Genomic DNA, 20,237 nt, shown 5'->3' with positions numbered 1-20,237 from the left:
GTCATTTCTACTGAGATTTGTGATCAGCTCTGTTTTTAGTTCCAGGACCCTAGATACTTAGTTACATTTAGGTATCCCATGCCATCCCAGCTGAATACCAGCAAATGCATTCCCAAACCAGTTCACCCACTCAGATTTGCTCCAGTGCTCTCTACCTCGTTCCTGTCACGTGAATTCTCTCTTCACTGTGTCTTCAATCCATTGTCCCAACTTCACTGCCACTGTCCTTCTGCCTAGTTTCTCTCCTGGCAGCCAGCCACCCTTCCCAGCTAGATATTCCAAGTACTTCTACCTGGAAAAATCTTTATTAGTCTGTATCATGAACACACCATCTCCTTAACCAACTTATCCCGTTCTTCAAATTCAGTGTAGACCCAACTTACCCTTTCCAGCTTACAACTGAGCTCTCCTCTGAGTTTATTATTTTAATTTTTTGTTTTGTTGAAATATAATTGACATATAGCACAGTATAAGTTTAAGGTGAACAGCATAATTACTTGATAAACATATATTATGAAATCATTACCATGATAAGTTTAGTTAAAATCCATTACCTTGCCAAAACCGGTTTGGCTCAGTGGATAGAGCGTCGGCCTGCGGACTGAAAGGTCCCGGGTTCGATTCCGGTCAAGGGCATGTACCTTGGTTGCGGGCACGTCTCCAGTGGGGGGTGTGCAGGAGGCAGCTGATCGATGTTTCTCTCTCATCGATGTTTCTAGCTCTCTATCCCTCTCTCTTCCTCTCTGTAAAAAAATCAATTAAAAAAATATATAAAATCCATTACCTCACATACATTTTTAAAAAATATATTTTTCCTTGTGATGAGAACTCTTAGGAATCTACTCTTATAACCTTGAAATCTACCATACAGCAGTGTTAACTATAGTCACCATGTTGTACATTACAACCTGAGTACTTCAATATCTTATAACTGGAAATTGGTATCGTTTGACCACCTTTATCCAATTGCCCTCCGGTAACCATAAATTTGATCTCTTTTTCTCTGAGTTTGGGGTGGGGAGTGTTTTTTATTTTTTGTTTTTGTAAGATTCCACACATAAATGATACAATATTTGTTCTTCTGACTTATTTTATCTAGCATAATGTCCTCAAGGTCTATATTATCACAAATAGCAGGATTTCCTTCATTATTATGGCTGAATAATATTTTATTGAATATGCATACCACATCTTCCTTATCCATTCATCCATCAATGGATTCTTAGGTTGTTTCCATGTTTTGGCTATTGTAAATAATGCTGCTAAGAACGTGAGAGTGCAAATATCTCTTTAACATAATGTTTTCATTTCCTTTGGATATATACCCAGAGATGGAATTGCTGGGTCATGTGCTAGTTCTATTTTTAGCTTTTTGAGGAACATCCAGACTGTTTTCCATAATGGCTATACCAATTTATATTTCCACCAAGAGTGTACAAGGTTTTTATTCTCTACATTCTCACAAGCATTTGTTGTTATTCCTTGTCTTTTTGATGATAGCTGTTCTAAAAGGCATGAGGTGACAGCCTAATGTGGTTTTGATTTGCATTTCCTTGGTGAAGAGTGATGTTGAACACCTTCTCATGTACCTGTTGGCCATATGTATGTCTTATTTGGAAAAATGTCTATTCAGGTCCTCTGCCCATTTTTTAATTGGGTTATTGAATTGTACGAGTTCATCATATATTTTGGATGTCAACCCTTTAACAGAAATGGTTTCTTCTAGATTTATGGTTTCCAGTCTTATATTTAAGTCTTTGATCCATTTTAAGTTATTTTTTGTCAGGGGTCTAGTTTCATTCTTTTACATGTAAAATGCCAATTTTCCAGCATCATTTTCTGAAGATACTGTCTTTTCTCCATTTAGTATTCTTGGCTCGCTGGTCAAATATTAGTTGACCATATATGCATGGGTTTATTTCTGGTCTCTCTATTCTATTCCATTGGTCTGTGTGTTTGTTCTCATGCCAGTACCATAATATTGTGATAATCAGGGAGAGATGCCTCCCGTTTTGTTTTCTCAGTTTTACTTTGGCCATGCAGATCTTTTGTGGTTCCATATAAATTTTAGGATTTTTTTCTACGTCTGTAAAATGCCATTGGAATCTTGGTTGGTATTGCAGATGAATTTCGGTATTATCAACATTTTAACAATATTAATTATTCCAATCCATGAACACAGGATACCTTTCCATTTATTTGTGTCTTTTATTTCTTTTATCAATATTTCGAAGTTTTCAGTGTAGAGATCTTTCACCTCCTTGGTTAAATTTATTTCTAATATTTTATTGTTTTTGACACTGGTAAGTGGGATCATTTTCTTTATTTCTTCAGATAATTTGTTATTAGTATGTATAAATGCTACCATGTTTGTATCCTGCAACTTTACTGAATTTATTGATTAGATCTAATAGGTTTTTGGTGGAGTCTTTACGATTTTCAAAATGCACTATAAATTTATGTCATTAAAAATAAAAATAGACAGATTTACTTCTTCTTTTCTAATTCTGATGCCTTTTATTTCTTGCCCAATTGCTCTGGCTAGGTCATTTTGACCCTTAATCCCACACTACCTTATATTATAATAATATAGTTTTAGTCGATATGGCTTGTCTGCTGGTTCTTGTCAATGAGGGCATATATCATGTACATATTATATATTAAACATCTTCTTGTAGCTACAGTACTTATAGATCATAGACTTTATTTAAACCTAGAAACAACCCTGAATCATTTTCCCTAAAACCTCATTTTACAGATAAACAACTTCTAAGGAGACTATGTCATAATTCAAAGTCACATGATTAAAGTCAGATTTGAGAGTATGGTATCATCTCCTCTTTCTAGCACCTCCTTCTCCCACCATGGCACTATATCTGACTTCATATAAGAAATATTTGTTCCACGCTAAACACTAGTGCGGGAAAAATCATTTACCTTGTACCTACTTGTCCTGGGAATCTCCTTTAGATTCATAAAATCTTCACATCAGTATGTGCCTAGTTAGGGAAAATATGATCTTGCAATATTAATTCTAATTATTTGTTAACATGAGTTTGAGCCCCTGAGATCAGTCATCTTCTTATCAGTCACGTAAATATGAGTGTACATATTTTAGAGAGAGTGGAACACCTGATTATGGCTGAGATCATTACCTATCATGTTATGCAGCACTGCTGATAACGGAGCTGCTGTCCTCATGTTAGGAGTGTCCCCAGACACGGCCTGTTCTCTTTCACATACACCTAAGGTTTGCCACTTATCGTTGTAGAAACTTTTACACTTTTGCTCGAATGACCCTATCACTACTGCACTGTGATGAGTTGTCTGTAATATACCACAGGCATATCGCATCATTTGAACGTGTTTCGGGGTGCTGCCTGACATGTGTTTATTAATGCTCTACATAGAAAGACTACTGTCCTTGAAATCCTGACGGCTTTAAACAAGGCAATGCAGGGATCTTTGTGGATAATCTCACCTTCCTTCCATAACGTGTTTTTGATATGGTCTAAAAGTAAAACAGTTTACAGTAAATGTGCTCTACGCTGACATTACCTCCTCAACCCATAAAGCAAAAACGCATAGCCATTGTCCAGGTCCTTTGTTTACTATGGAACTAAATGCTCAGTTTATCCATTAACCATGTACCAAAAATTAGCCGGATATTTTTTCAGTTCGCTTTTCAATCTCTTAGCCAATCATTGTGTTCTACACGCCATGCTTCTGAGAGCACCAATAGCTTTCTAGTTTGTATTGTTGTCTGTGAGGAACAAGTCTGACCTCAGATAATTGGCACGCAAAATAATTTGACTGAACATGCTCTGAAAAAAAAGCATTCCACTTCTCACAAGTACTTTTATATGTATTTATAATAAAGACAGTTGCCCTGAAAATTTCTGGATGGCTCTCTGAAGCACCTTTAGCAGACTCTGTTACATCCTGGGACATAAGAGCAATAGAACTACGCTATAGAACTCGGTTGTTCGGGGAATCTCTGACAAATTATACAAAAATTAAGAAAAACAAGTTCATTATTAACTAAAAAGGAATATTAAAATAGATACCAAGTAGATGGTTAAATGTAAAAGAACACTGTGTACATTTGAATACTTGCAATTTTTTTCAATAATGAGTGAATGATTATCCTTAAAAGTGATATATCAAAAATGGGCTTAGGTAGTAAAATGAACAGGATGCTAAATGGTACCCATAGGCATACCTCGGAGATATTGCATATTCAGTTCTCGACCACTGCAATAAAGTGAGTATCTTGTCTTCAACTTGTGAAACATGCAACATCTGTGAAGCGCAATAAAACGAGGTATGCCTGTACTACTGCATATGCACCATTTCAAATATGAGTGGGTACATTTATGAAGGTTATCTGGGTAGTAGGGTTAGAAGTGATTTTCTTTGTATAGTTCTACATTTTACAAATATTTTACAGTATGCATGGATTTCTATTCTAATAAGAGAAAAATAAGGAAAGTTTTGAGTAAACATTTTTCAAACCCAATCCATGTATCATAGTCACTCAGATTTTTCAGTGTCCCTTACCAAACAGAGCATGGGAAGGAGTGTGTGTGTTTTTACTGCTGAATATAAAGGCCACAGAGAAGAGTTAGGAGGCATTACAGCATACAGGCCTCAGGTGCAGACCAGACCTCGTATGAATCTTGGGTTTACTCCTTACCAGCTGCTATTCACATCTCCTCTCCGTTCCTTCCCTAAGCCTCAGTTTTTCATCAGTAAAGTAGTGATAATAGAGAGGCTTACATGGGAGAGTCTGTGACCAGTGCTAGGACCATGCCTCACACCATACTCAATAAATCATAACTATCATTATCATTAATCAACTCCTTACCAGGGTTCAGGAGGCCTTGCGTCATTTGGCTCCTGCAGCCAATCATGTCACTAACCACATATTTCTCTCTCACACAGCCAGTATCCTAATAGTGAATTTCTCCTTTATCCGTAACCCCCCAATACATACAGCCATCAAAGAACTTCTTAGTGGTGATCATTTCAGACCTTGCTCAGCTGTTACCTCCTCTTATCAGGTGTTTCCCAGTTCCCCTGGCAAAGGGGCTTGGCCCCTCCTACTCCTGTTATAACACAGAAGTGCACACTCATGATTGGTGTACATTTCTGCTACTCACCCACAGGCTGTGACAGGGTGGGCCAGGGGCATCTTCTACACCATGCCTACAAATTCAAAACATTCATGAATGGATGAATGCAAAATAGTACAGCCTTTTTTTCAAGGCTAAGGCTATCGATGGAGCATCCTAAAAATTTGAAAACAGATTTCTGGTACCTGGTTCTGGACTATTCTGTTACAAAGGGTAAAGATATAGAGTCAAGAAAGGTCTACATTTGATATTAGACTATGGTATATGCTTTTAGCAGATTACCAAGAAAAAGATATGTTAATAAGTAATTTAATAGTTTGCTTTCCCAGAATAAAACAGCTACCAGAACAGTGAGTCGTTTCCACTGTTCCCTACAGATAATCCCCCAAACCCTTCTGGCCCACTATTTGCTTCCATGCCAAATTCTATTAGTCTGAATTTTTAAACAATTCCATCCATAATTGCAAAGTATACCCAGGCCCTCACATTATTTTTGTGCGGGGAAAAATAACACACAAGCAAACAGAAAAGAAGAAGAAAAAAAAAAAAACACCCAACTGTCTTTATTCCCCAAATAGAATTTTGTCTCTTAAGAAAAAGATTTTGCTGATGCATAAGTACTTACTCTATGCCTTTGAGCAGTGAAAGTGTATAATATTGTATCCATCCTAAATGGATGAAGTAACCTATTTTGTCTCTGGCTAATTCAGGTGTTTTACAAATATTACCATCATTTAAACTTGATGTTTAGATTGATTAAACAATTAGAAAAACAAAAAACATCTTTAAAAATGTTCTTTTAAGGTTTTTCCCAAGTGGTAAAGCCATTTTAAGGTCAATGCAAAGAATACCTGATGGAAGTAAATGAAAAAAGTTGCTTCTTACATGAGTAAAATGAAGCTTTGTAAAATACTACCCGCTAAGGAAAACTGCTTAGACCTTCAGCATTAAATATCCACTGGATTCATATTTCCCAAGGCAACTGTTTTTGACAAAGTTTCAGTCATAGCTACTGTTTTATCTATGTTTGAAATTTGCATTCAAGTCACGATGTAGATCTACTCAAGAAATCTCACATTTTAAAATGCAGTCCAGTGTTCTTAGGGGAGCATTAAGTTTGGATTTTTGCTTAAACAGCTGTGATGTTCAGATCTTAGCTGGCAGTGCTAGGGGAGGAGCATTGGAGTGGACTGCAAAGGCAGGGTTCAGGGCTGGGGCTGGGGCTGGGAGCCTGGTCTGTCCTCACCCGTGTCTGCCCTTCCCCAGCACGCCATGCCCTTCTGGAGGATCTCCAGCCACTCGGACCTCATGGCCCTCCACCACGCCTTGGAACTGGAGTACCTGTAACCGCCACATAGCACTTTGAAACCGCTTAACTGCCCTGTGACCAGGAACGAACCCAGCAGGCCTGAGTCCCTGTCGGTGCCAGACTAGCGAACTTACCCATTTCAGCGCGGTGACGCCCAGCTGCTGTCGGCCTTCACCTCTGCCCTCGTGGTAAAGGAAGGACCACGCACGTCTATTTCTTCAAACAGCTGTTGCCTCGAGTACTGTGAATCCAATGAAAATAAGCCATGAGAATGTTGTTCTAGTACAGTGTAATGTGTCTTTGCCACATTTACTACATGGTTAACTACATGGTTCAAACCTGTGAAGAAAGGACCTGCAGACGCCTGTGTCTTTAGCATCTTCAATGTGACATAAACAGCTTCTCCAATACAGCAAACTTGATTGCACAATGAAGACGGAAGTGTTTCCTGAATACCAGTGGGGGATGTTCTTAAAAAGAAGGTTTACTTTTCGGTGTCTCATACCCAGGGTAATCTGCACACCTCTACTTATTTATGAACAGACTTTTTAAAAAACAGCTTTATTGAGGTATAATCCGAGTACTATTCGGTTCCTTTGAACAGACTTTGTGGGCATCCAATAATTGAAGAGACTATGAATAGCCTAAGAAATAAGCGATTAAAGGCCTTGGCCTCATGACACAGCAAGGACTTTGAATTTTAGCACATTGCAAAGTAGTTTAAAGTATGTCTAATTTAAACGTATAATATGTACATCACTGAGACAATCATGTACAGGAAGAATTTTTGGTGTAAATTTGTAATAATGGATGATTCTTTTACATATTGTTTAGAAAATATTGAAAGGCAGCAATGCCTTGATAGAAGAAGTATGAGGCAGTACATGCACAGACTCGTGTGCAGGGCCTTAGCGAAGTGTACTGGTTATAAATATGTAGATAATAGGTTTTTGTTTGTTTTTTTTAGATAATGTTGTCAAGACCAAAAGCATGGATGTCAAGTGTCAATAGGCTTTCATTTTCCAAATCTCCCCTCCCCCAATCAGTTCTTTGTTTTGTGTGTGCTGTGAGGAAGGCCTTGGTAAAATAATACAGCAGTGTCTTTAATCATTTGAATAAAAAGTCCTCTTAGAACCTCACTTTTTCATTTTCAAAGACTAATGTATTATATGTAAGTACTTGGAAAAATGATTATTCAAATGCTTTTTCTTCCCACATAAAATATGTGGATGATAGATATATTTTATTAATGAAATGGTTCATGAATTGGAGACTAGCAAAGTTTTCATGTGCTTAGATGATCGTGTCTGTATTTCCTTGTTCGGATAAAGGAGAACACCACCACACATCTGGAAATTAGCAAAACTTTGCATTACTCTCTACATTCATGTTCCCTCTGCTTTCCTCCACACTCTCCGCCCACCCTCCCAGGAAAGTTCATTGCTGGCAGTGGACGTGGCAGTCATCATCACCAAGAAATAATGTTTCCCTTCACCTGTCATACATATTACACGACACATCTGGGAAATAAAAATTATCATCTTTGTTGTACCATACAAAACGTTTCTCCAAAAGGGATTACTTTGAGCACTAGTTCCTCTTATCTATAAAGCCTTCTGTTGTCATGAAATTACTTTTTGGATAAATTTCCTTTAATATTATAATGGGTGGGGTAAACACCAGCTAAGACCCAAAGTAGCTAAAGAGCTACCCTATCCCTTCATGTTGCTGCTAGAATTAATTAGTTGAAAATTCTCCAAATTATTTAACAATTGTTTGCAGTTGTTTTTGTTTTGTTTTTGCTTTTTGCTTGGAGCAAACAGAATTTGACAGTTTTTAGTCTTTTCATTTTATGTTTTTCTACTCCGCAGATTGAAAAGACAAAGTTTATCTTGGCCTTACTGTATAAAGGTGTGTTGTGTCCACAGTTGTGTACAGAATTCTTCATTAATTTTGTGTTTAAATTAATAAAATTGATTTGTGAAGTACTGTAAGCTCCTTGATTGTCAGTATTTTCTTCTTTATCTCCTGGTTACAAGAAATAGCAGGACCTGGTTGCATTGAAATGCTCAGAGTCCAACAAAAGAAGTTGTATGAAGCAATTCTAATAATGACTTCATCAGTCCCTGAGGAGACTAACCTGGAAGGGTCACAGCTGGTTCTTGTTCACTGTAAGAACAAATTATTGGAAAAGCTCTTTCCTTCCTCCAAAACTCTATAAGCCAGACTGCATTCAAATGTATCTACTATAGAACAGAACTCAGCATTAAAGATCTTGAATGACAGAGCATAGATTTAGCCACTTATGCACCGGAGGGACAGCAATATAAAGCAGTTTTATCAAAAAGAATGCCCACAAGATATACTTTTAAAAGTTGGCCAGGTTACTCATGGACAGAGAGCTATAAACCAGCACAACTTGCTTCCTCCTGGGATTTCATCTTAGACACACAACATGCAAACACATGATAATCCAACATGCGGTTGTCTGAGCCATTTATCAGGCCCACGATGTACATTTTTCACACGTATGCAGCAGGCCAAGAGGCAGGAGTGATGAAGTGTTTGAGCACGCTCAGAACTCCTAAAGATGGAAAATACTTGGAGAAAGCCTTTAAAGAGAGGCAGGGGTAGGCAGTGGAGGGATTTTTAGGTATCAGGTGAAGAAAGTATGGAAATGGGAAAAATGGAGGACATACCCTCAAAAGATGAATTTTTTAAAGCACCATTTTAACACGATATCTCCTGGCAAAAATGTTCAGGCTCCCCTTTGATCATAGATTAGAGCCCCGATTTCTATGACATTCTAGAGTTGCCAAATACAGTCTAGTTTCTTCCTGACATTCTCTCACATTATTGTTCTGAGCAAACCTTCAGTACATTAACTGGGACCTTTAATAGACCAAACAACCCATTAGCATCCCTGCCTTATCTCTTCTTAGAGCAGCAGTCGCCAACCTTTTGGACTTCATGGACCACCAGTTGGCGACCGCTGGCTTAGAATACTCCCCATTGCCGGCAATGACCCTCCACCCTCAAACCACCCAAACCAGGTCAAGCTCCAGTGCCCTCTCCCTTGCAGTGCCTTCTTTTCCATCATGGCACATAGTGTGAGTTCCTTCTCTTGAACTTCTCCCACCCACTGTCTAGAGTCTTATAGGTAAGTCCTATGATTCCTTGAAATAAAGACTCAAGGGGTTCCCACCAGGAGGGCATTGTCCGAGGTGCTGAAGGTAGCCAGTCCCTGCTCCTAAGGATGGTGTTGACATTGGAGCAGGTGGGAACACACAAGAAATGACTTAATGAATAAGACATATTCACTAGGAAACACTCCTTATGGAAAATTAAAACAAGAGATATGGGTGACAGTGCATAAGCTTCCTTGGAAATGATCAACAGACACCAGATGTTTGAACTGAGACAAAATGCTAAGAAGTAGGCAGCATGTAAAGTTCAGGGGCAGAGCATATAGGCAAAGGTCCTTGGGAAAAATACTTTTATTTAGTGTGTGTGAGGAGTAAAACTCATGCCCATGGGACAAGAAGAGGTGCCTTGGGAAAGGCATGGAGACTGGGAAAACCCTGAGGTCACAGACGGCTTTGGGTGTTATTCCAAAGGGAATGGGAGGCCACTGAGGAGTTTTCTCAGGGCTGTGTCCCAACCACTCTGGCTGCTGGGTAAAGAATGGGCTGTAGAGGGCAAGAGAGGTGGGCAAATGAGCTATCAGCCCCGGTGAGCAATGGCCAGGTTCAGATTAGGATGGGGAAATGGAAATCTGGGCTTATTTTGAGTGACAGCGATGACAGGATTTGTAATGGGTTGGATTGGGGCTGGGGCGGGGGAGAAGAGGTGAGACACTAGAAGAATGTGGACACCACCAAAGGAAGGGCTCTCACCACCACTGTGAGACGGATAGTGTGGCCTAGTGGTTAAGAGCCTGGCCCTCTGCAGGCAGACTGACTGGGTTCTGATCCCAGCTTCCCTGGCTTAGCTAACCAAGTTATTTAACGTCTCTGTGCCCTCATTTCCTTATCTGTAAAATGGGCATAACAATATCTACATTAGGGCATTATTATGACTAAGTTAATACGTACACCATGCTTGGGACACTGCTTGGCATATCTAATCTAATAATAGACAAATATGCAAATTGACCTCACCTTCGCTATGCCCAAACCACGCCCACCAGCCAACCCACGCCCACCAACCAATCAGGACGAATATGCAAATTATCCAAACAAAGATGGAGGCTAATTTGCATATCGCGACAGCGTAGAAAGAAGCCAAGAGCTGCAGAAGGGAGCAAAGCTGCAGAGAAGCAAGCAAGACGGGGGGAGGAGAAGGGAGGAGCGGAGGCGGGGCCGGGGGAGAAGGAAGTTGAGCAGGCGGGGCCAGGGGAGAAGGGGCGGGGCCGGGGGAGAAGGGAGGAGCGGAGGCGGGGCCGGGGGAGAAGGAAGTTGAGCAGGCGGGGCTGGGGGAGAAGGGGCGGGGCCGGGGGAGAAGGGAGGAGCGGAGGTGGGGCCAGGGGAGAAGGGAGGAGAGTGGGCTGGTGGAGAAGTTAGAAAAGCAGGGGGGCTGGCGGAGAAGGCGGGGCGGGGGAGAAGGGAGGAGCAGAGGCGGGGCCGGGGGAGAAGGGAAGAGCGGAGGCGGGGCCGGGGGAGAAGGAAGGAGAGTGGGCTGGTGGAGAAGTTAGAAAAGCAGGGGGGCTGGCGGAGAAGGCGGGGCGGGGGAGAAGGGAGAAGCGGAGGCGGGGCCGGGGGAGAAGGGAAAAGCAGGCGGGCTGGCAGAGAAGGCGGGCCGGGGGAGAAGGGAGGAGCGGAGGCGGGGCCCGGGGAGAAGGGAAAAGCAGGCGGGCTGGCAGAGAAGGCGGGCCGGGGGAGAAGGGAGGAGCGGAGGCGGGGCCAGGGAAGAAGGAAGGAGAGCGGGCTGGAGGAGAAGTTAGAAAAGCAGGGGGGCTGGCGGAGATCGCGGGGCGGGGGACAAGGGAGGAGAGCAGGCAGGGTGGGGTAGAGTGCAGCAGGAAACCCTATTGCAGGATTTTTCCTGCAACGGGAACGCTAGTTATTTAATATTGTCTATTATTATGCTGGCTAAGTATTCACATACATTTTTTCTCCCCATCTAAAGATCCAGCTCCTTGACTGCACAGGCCACTTGTAAGCTCACTGCATTATTCCGTCCTAGCCCAGGAAACAAGATACAAAAGACAGTCTAGTTCAAGACCTCAATGATGGGGATGGTGGCAATTGACAAAGAATCAATTACAGCGATAAAATGAGCTTTAATGAGCATCACCAATGGGGCAGGCAGGAAAAACGCTTCCCTGAAGAGCTGATGTCTGAGCTGAGACCTGAGGCTAAAGCCGGCTTTAGCAGAGCGGGGAGGTAGGGAGAGCATGCGAGAGGCTTAGAACGGGAAGGAGTGGAGCAGGGAAGACGAGAAAGGCAGCATGGGACATGGGACTGGAGCACACAGAGTACGGGGCAAGGGGCTTGCCAGCCAAGGGTAAGCACTTTAACTGTTGGTCCTAACTTCAGGCTCAATGCTTTCATTATACATGAGCATGACAGCCAGCCCACCTTGATGGGAGAAAGAGAAAGAGGCTAGAAACAGGCTCCTGTATCAGCGCCCAGCCTGGCACCTTTCTACACTGAGTTTGACTTCAAATGTTAGGTCTAAGTACTGTCTAGTTGAGCCCCTTACATTTTACACATGACAAAACTCGGGTTAAATGCTTTGCCCAAGAGGTCACACCAAATAAGTTCGAATCAAGACCCCAACTGACTCTTGGATACAACAGAGAATCACTGAGCTCTCAGGTCAGAGAAGCTGGGGTGGCCCCTGCTCTGTCACCACACACCGAGGCATTTGGCATCCTGTCCACAGTTAGCACAGAAGCCCAGTGATGCCTGAGTGCTTTTTCTTTTAAACCTAAGCACCTCAATTCTGTCATCCTTCCAGAGCTTGGTTTAAACTTTATCTTCCAATCAGCATTTACAAATGTCAGACACACCTACATTTTGCAACAACTTTTTAAATTTGCTTTTCAAAACATCTGAATATGACCTGGGTGTTTCCCAATTCCAGTGGCTATAAAGGAGGCCATTGATTTAACAGAATGCAGAGACAATGCCATGGGTATTGTAGACTCATTTACTACAGACCTGGAAGAAATTTCTTTCCAGCCTCCAAAATGTGCCCACCCTATACGCAGCCACAAAAGCTGCAGCCGGAACAGTCCTGTCCACCCGCTCAGGATGGTTTCTTGACAGCCCAAAGGAGAAATTTAGTAAAAGTTCTCCTTTCTTTCGTTGTCTCTCAGCATGCTTCCATTTCTCTCCATTCTGTGCCATGATACAAACTGACAGGAGAACTTGTAGCCGAAGAAATGAAAGGGTTTGTAATTTAGGAAACCTTTGGCCCCACTGACTGAAAGCAGGTTGTTTGTAAAAAGGAAATCCTGACCTCAGCTAACTGGCAAACTCTGTCAGAAGCAATAGAAGGAAGCGAAGGAGAAAGAACAGCGCTGGGGATTTTTATTGGCAACAGAAGAAAAACGGATGCTTTGCCAGGGGAAAGCCCTTCAGAGAGCTCTCTCCAGTGGAGGAGCAGCATGCCCGGAGTCACTGAGCGTGTGACTACACTATTGCCTGGTGGTTCTGCTCTGGTTTTGTGGGCTGGCTTGACTGGGGGACTTGGTTGCTTGGGACAATAGCTAGACTAAGAACCCTAAAAATGGATTCCCTGCAGACAGCTGGAATTGAAGTGCCTCTTCTCTCAGCACTCACGGCCTTTCCCACCTTCTATCCTGGCTTGCCTAAAGCTCCAAGGCTCCCAGAGGACAGGGTATACCATGTGTGCCAGGAGATGAGCCACCTCACATTTTCCTGTGGGTGCTATCCACCCACTCACCATGCCTTCCGCCCTCCCTCCCTCTGATATCTGTCACCAGGACTCTGCAGTGACCTCTGGGTAACTCCATACAAGAATGGAGGCCCTGACTTCCTCATGCCAGTGCTTCTCAGTTGGATGCCCACTGAAATGTCCCAGAAGCTCTGGAATATACCCCTGCTTGAGCCCCACTGTGGAGACTAATTTAATTTGGGTTGGATTTGAGCAGTCAAGGTTGAGCACATTGCTTTGTGCCAACCAGGTGCGAAAATGAATAAGAAAACCTAATTTCAAATGGAGGCAAGTAGTCCTGCAGAGGGAGCTCTCACTCACTACCACTCACCTACTACACCTTACAGATTCCAAAAGGAAGAAGCTTACCCTTCTATCTCTTGACAGGAAGAAACTTGCTTTACTATTCCAGCAGAAGGAAGATTTTCTCCTTGCCTAGCAACAGCCCCGGCCAATGAGAAACTGTCATGATTCAGCCAACGAGAAGCCACTACACTTTGAACTTCAGGTTTCCTCCCGTGGACATTTTGGTCACAACAGCCTTTTCCAACTCCTCCCTTTTCTCTATGCAAGAGTGCTCCTCTCCTTTGTTCTCCAGAGTTGCCTACAGCTTTGTCATAGTTTGCTTGTCCTAAATTGCAATTCTCTGCTATTACCAAATAAAGTAATTTTGCTGATAAACAACTGGCTATTTCATTTTTTAGGGTCAACAAAGGCATGTGAGAAACACCTCCATCCAGTCACTTGCCAGCGGGGCTGGGCAACTCGTGAAGTGTGCTTTCCATTTCGTGGCCTTTCTTTTTCTAATCCATTCTGATACCCAGTGGCCATGTTTATGCCCCCCAAAATCCTTGTGACCCAACTCAATTCCATTCAATCATCTAGGGAGTAACTACTGTGAGTGAAGAATTCTGCCCTGTGTCAGAGGTGTCCCCAGGACTGGCCACCCAGTGGGAAAACAGAGATATGTGATCAAAGACAGATTTGGATGAGGTCCTTACAAATTACAAGGACACCTGCAATCTAGGGGGGCAAAGGTTACAAAGAATTTTAACTAATGATGGAAATCCAGAGGGTACAGCAATCAATGCTGGCTGGGGAAACAAACAGAAGTCTCATTGAGGGGGTGACAGTTTCATTGGCCTAAATGAAATAAAATAAGAATAAGATGCTTATAGGCTCCTAAACCTCATCATCCCCCAATTTAATGAGAGAAAAAGTAGAGTAACTGGAGACTGGGAAACAGGGGGGAACTGGCTGCACTAATCCAAGCAAGATGTAACAAAGGTCTGTCCTAGGGCAGCCCTAGGGAGAGAAACATAACACCAACATAGCAGGTGTCCCAGAGGCAGAGTTAGTCATGAGTGGGTGAGTGGGCTTTTAAGACCCTCTTGCTCCCCTCTTCCAAATACAACACTAGAAAGGATCCTGCTAGATCCTGCCACATGCAAAAATCCTATGTAATAAAGAGGTAATATGCAAATTAAACGCCACACCATCACAAGATGGCTGTGCCCACAGCAAAGGCAGGATTCACATAACACAAGGTGGCTGTGCCCACAGCGGAGGCAGGATTCCCATAACAAGCAATCAGCAGGAACCTGAGGCTGCAGCCCCCACCCAGCGGGGCTTAACTGGGGACCTCAGACCGCGCACCCCATCTGGCAGGGCTTGATGGGGGACCTCAGGCTGCGCTCTCTGCCCTGGCACCCAGCCAGGGGATCTCAAGGCACGCCACCTGCCCCGGTGCCAGTCTTGATGGTTGACCTCAGGCCGCATCCCCCACCCAGCGGGACTTGACAGGGGACCTCAAGGCATGCCCCTGCCCTGGTGCCAGGCTGGGGGACCTCAGGCCGTGCCCCCCGCCCGGTGGGACTTGACGGGGGACCTCAAGGTGCACCCCCCGTCCCAGTGCCAGGCCAGGGGACCTCAGGCCATGCCCCCTGCCCCGGCACTGGCCCAAGGAACCTCAGGCCATGCCCTTCGTCCTGGGCCAGGGGACCTGAGGCTGTGCCCCCCACCGGGCGTGCGCTGGGAGATCTGAGGCTGCACCCCTACCCAGCGGGGCTTGACGGGGGTGGGGCCAGCCAGGTCTGGGTCTCGCACAATTTTGAGGCGTGTGCAGGTGGGTGGGGACTTGACTCTGGGTCCTGTGGTGCGCCCCAGACTCTGACAGAAGGAAGACTTTCACATACATTTTACTAATTTTCTTTCATCTCTGACACTTCTATTATAGAGAAAAGGCAAATAGCAATATTAAAATATTTCCTCCAATTAATTCCCTTTTAATGTGCATGAGTTTCGTGTACCAGGCCACTAGTTTGTACATAATCAAATTGGATTTCAGCTGAGGGTTGGTTCATTGTACAACTTTCTAATCCAGAAGTAGAAGGCCTTGCTGTCTTTGAAACTAATTTTATATATCATTGAATGTGAGTATGTGCATGGGGGGTGGGGGAGAGAGAGAGGAAGAGAGAGAGAGAGAGAGAGAGAGAGAAAGATGCAGTGTTTTGAGGGGCAAGAAAAGCAACTTGGTTTCGCTGATGGTCCCAGAAAGTATAGCAATCAGATCGAAGCCCTTTACATATAATTGAGAAAGTATCACTTTTCCGTTTACCATGGGGGACGAGGGGCTAGCCTAAGGAGGCCTTACTCTCACCCACCTGGAGGGTGATGTGGGCCCCAGCCTGAATTCCAGGACCCCTGAGCAGGACCTCTGTAGCATCTCCAAGAGTCCCCACAGGTACTCACTCCTCACACCTCCCTGAAGGGACTCTGTGTCCTTTGAAATGAACCAAGCAACCCAGAGACTGCTTCAAGGTGCTTAATACAAGACCCCTTTGACTGTGTCCCTGTACTTCCTTGTTCACAAGCGCAGAGCCTACCTCAGACAAATGACAAAGTGCTGAAGAGGAGGAAAAGAAAAGGAAGAAAGAGGAGAAAACCAAGACAAAGAGTATGGGTGTGGAAAGAGGGAAGGTTTGGTGTGTAAACCTGTACATCAAAAGGGCTATTGAATGGGGTCCCCTGCTCTTGTTCTATCCCTGATGTGCATGAGGCCTGCACAGGCTCCACCCATAGCTGCAGGGATCAAAGTCCCTGTAAGCACGAGTCCAGACAGCTCCCCATGGAGGAGGAGAAAGGGGGAGGGGGGGGCGATCTGAGCTCAAGGAGGCCCTGCCCCCTCCAATGGCTCTTCAGAAAGGGCCCATTTCACAGCCTCCCCATGTTCCTGCCTGTTGGAACTTCTCACTGAGAAATCACCACAGGTTCCATCACCTAGTCTACTTAGTGGTTGAAAGATAGCAAAGTTTTTGCACAATTTCCATTTTCCCCAAAGTGGTTAAAATGCAGGCAGGCAGGCAGGGGCGGGAGTTGATGGAGGAAGCACACGCCCTTATTGGAACAGCCTTGTTTTGAAAAACTTCTGCCCTCTGGGGTTGAAAGCATTTCTGGGCCCAGTGGAATCCAGAGGTGCCTGAAAGCTCCACAAGTGCTTCCAGCCCCTGACCTTGATATTTATTTGCAAAGCCTTACAGGAAATCAGTGCTATGCGTTCCATGAAAAACAAAGGCAAATGCAGGAATCAGGAAAAACAACAGACTGCTCCAAATAGCCTTGCATCAACAGACTTGAAAGAAAATTAGATGCTGAAAAAATAGTTCCCTTTGACATGTACTCTTTCAACATGTACTGAAGACCCACTAGGTGCCCAGCCCTGTGTTAGGTGCTGACAGGGTCTGTGCCCTGAGGTGCTCATGTTTCTCAGGGTGGGGTAAGGGGTGCTGTTGAAATAAAGGCCATGAGTGGGTGATTTGGACCTCACCACTAAGGAGAAAGATGAGCTGGCGGCTTCCAGCTCCAGGGATTGAGGAGATTACTTTGGGGAAACTCCTAGGAGAACGTAATATTTAATCAGAGCTGTTGGAAGAACAGGTGGGAGTTTCATAGATAGAAAAGAGAAAGAAGCACATAGCAGGAGGAAAAGTGGATAATGACTAAAACAGTTGCAGAAATTGAACCTTAAAATTGCTATAAAAATTAAGCATGACATTGGATGCCCATTTATGGAGTGTTTTCTACATATTGTGAGGAAGTCATAGAATAGCAAGCGAGATGAGCCATGTACATAAGTGCCCAGGATTACATTCACTGAGGGTTGTAAACTCCAATGACAACAAGGGGCCAGTAAGTAATATAAATGAATGAATGACACAAGGCCTATTAAAGAAATTTCAGGGCCCTCTCAGTTAAAGAATTCTTTGCTTTGACAGTGACAGGAGTTCAGAAAAGGATTTCTACACGCTAAGAAAGAAATGAACATGTACATGGTAATCGGCTCTAAGCATTCATCCTCAGAGGGAAGGAGGCAGCGGAAAGTGGTAGGGACAGTGTCAGTCAGAAGAGAGCATGACCCCACAAAGTAGACAGCTGCTTCCCAACACTAACCAGTTGTTGCCACGTAGGAATGCTGGCTCAGGGTGTCAGGTTATCCAGTTTTCAAAAGAAGCCAGATATCCTGATACTGGGAAATGTTTACTGTGGGATCTTAAGCTTTGTAAATTATGGATCAAAACTTTAAAATCTGTAGACAGATTAAAATATGATGGTGGGCACCATTTAATGGGAAATATTTCTATCTAGAATGTCTAAGAATACTTCCTTGAGGAATTGATGTCTAAGCCGGGCCTCTGAGGAGGTTATTGGCAGAACTGAGGGCCTCACGTAGGAACCTGATGGGCAAAAGGAGTCAAATGACAGCCATCATTCATATTCTTAAAAGTCCTTTAGCCCTAGCTGGTTTGGCTCAGTGGATAGAGTGTCAGCCTGCAGACGAACTGAAGGGTCCTGGTTCCATTCCGATCAAGGGCACATGCCTGGGTTGTGGGCTCGATCCTCAGTGGGGGTCATGCAGGAGGCAGCCAATCAATGATTCTCTCTCATAATTGATGTTTCTATCTTTCTCTCCCTCTCCTTCCCTCTCTGAAATCAATAAAAATCTATTTAGAAAAAGAAAGTCATGTAAGTCAGTGGTCCCAACTTTGGCTATATACCAAAATGAACTTGGGAATGTCTTCCCCACATTTATATGTTTTCAATATTAATTTTAAAATGAGTATATCCAGAGACTTCCAGTCAAGATGGCAGAATAGGCAGATGCTGTGCTCGCCTCCTCCCATGACCACACCAAAATTACAACTAACTTACAGAACAGCCGTCATTGAGAACAGCCTGACGTCTAGCTGAATAGAATTTCTATAAATGAGGATGTTAAGAAGCCACTCAGAACGGTAGGTGTAAAAAAGCAGAACAGGCTGGCCCCACACCCATGGTTATGGCAGTTAAGAATCAGGAGGGATATCTCAGCTGCTTCTGAAACAGGAATTTTGGGGGTGAAAAAGACAGGTTTTAGGAAATTTTAGAAATTAAGGGGACCATGGAAGCAGCACAGGGCTGCAGAGCAGCAGAAGGTATATCTCCATAGAATGGGGAAGCTGAAAATCTGCAACAGGTACATTTCCATAGAATGAGGGAGCTGGGAACAGATATAAAGATTACAAAATAAAGAGAACTAAATCCTTCATCCAGAAAGAGAATAAGAAAGAAAGCCCAGAGGGAATAGGAAAACAATAAGGAAGGAGGGGGGAGAACTTCACATGTCCCATGTGAGGTTCAACCTTTGAGCCCAGGAGTTACTATAGTAATCAGTCTAGGGGAATAGTGACCAATCAGAGGGGATATCAAGGCACCAGGATCTGCAGCCTTTATAAGCCATAGGGAAAAGGCACTCCGTGGGACCCTTTCCTCCTCCCTACATGGGAGTCCGTTCTGTGGGACTCTTTCCCTCTCCCCATGTGGGAGTCTGTACTTGTTCTTCAATAAGTTCTTCAATCCACTTTCTGTCCGTGCATTCATTCTTCGATTCCAGTGGACAAAGAATCCGGGTTCCAGTCCAAAAATTCCATTTCACATAGGTTCCCCCTGAGGAGCAAGGGTTCCCAGCCCACACTGGACTCCCCAGCCCAGGGCACCAGTGCCAGGAAAAGAAGTTTCCATAAAATCTGGCAGTGAAAACAGGTGGATTTGTGTTGAGAGAGACAACAGGCTTCTAGAGACGTAGGCATGCTGGTCTTAAAGGGCCTTCACTTCCTCACAAACTCACTAGCTCAGCACAGTAGCAGCAGCTGAAAAAGCTCTAGGGACAAATGGGAAGAAGCTGAATTGCCTAGCTTCAGGGCAGGGCTGCAGGGGCAGGGATCAGGGCAGCTCTCTCTGGAGAAGGAAGTGCTGGCAAGTGCCATTGTTTCTTTGCTGATCCTTTCCTCTCCCAGCCTTCAGTCACAGGTGTGTGCCAAGTCTGAGCTCTCTATTGACCTAACATCCTTCACCCCGTCCTGGCGATTCCCATCCCAAACAACTAATCTGAACCTCTTTCAGTGGCTTTTCCACACAAATAGCCTGCCTCAGCTCCCACTGCAAACTTGCCTAAAACCTCTCAATGGTTCATAAGCCACAAACAAGCTACCCTCCGCATGCCCTATACCTCTTGATAAGTGACTCGAAGCCTGGCACTAATGGAAGCTGGCCTTGGTTTGCAACATAGTCTACACCAGATGCTTTCAAGACCAGCTTAGGCAAGGATGTGAAGAAAAGGAGACCCTTGTGTATTGTTGGTGGGAATGCAGATTGGTGTAGCCACTATGGAAAATAGTATGGAAGTTCCTAAAAAATTTAAGATGAAACTGCCTTTTGCCCAGTGATCCCACTAACCCAAAACACTAATTCAAAACAATATATCTATGCTCATGTTCATTGTAGCATTGTTTATAATATCCAAGTTATCAAAGCAACCCAAGTGCCCACTAATAGAAGAGTTGATAAAAAAAAAG

General features: G+C 43.8%; 1 protein-coding gene across 7 annotated transcripts in view; it reads left to right on the top strand.

Annotated features, from left to right (window-relative positions):
* The window catches only part of EYA1 (EYA transcriptional coactivator and phosphatase 1), a gene marked incomplete at both ends in the record, with an annotated part of 284,113 nt that extends 277,585 nt beyond the window's left edge, over positions 1 to 6,528 (top strand). For all 7 annotated transcript variants that reach the window (XM_079796672.1, XM_079796671.1, XM_079796667.1 and 4 more), the window contains one exon: positions 6,402 to 6,528. In XM_079796672.1, coding sequence (XP_079652798.1) covers positions 6,402 to 6,482 — 81 coding nt within the window. The remainder of the gene's footprint in view (positions 1 to 6,401) is intronic.
* Positions 6,529 to 20,237: the final 13,709 nt, after the last annotated feature.

This window comes from Cnephaeus nilssonii (genome assembly GCF_951640355.1).
Source record: "Cnephaeus nilssonii genome assembly, chromosome: 18".
Taxonomy (NCBI): Eukaryota; Metazoa; Chordata; class Mammalia; order Chiroptera; family Vespertilionidae; genus Cnephaeus; species Cnephaeus nilssonii.
This window is presented reverse-complemented; position numbering and strand designations above follow the sequence as displayed.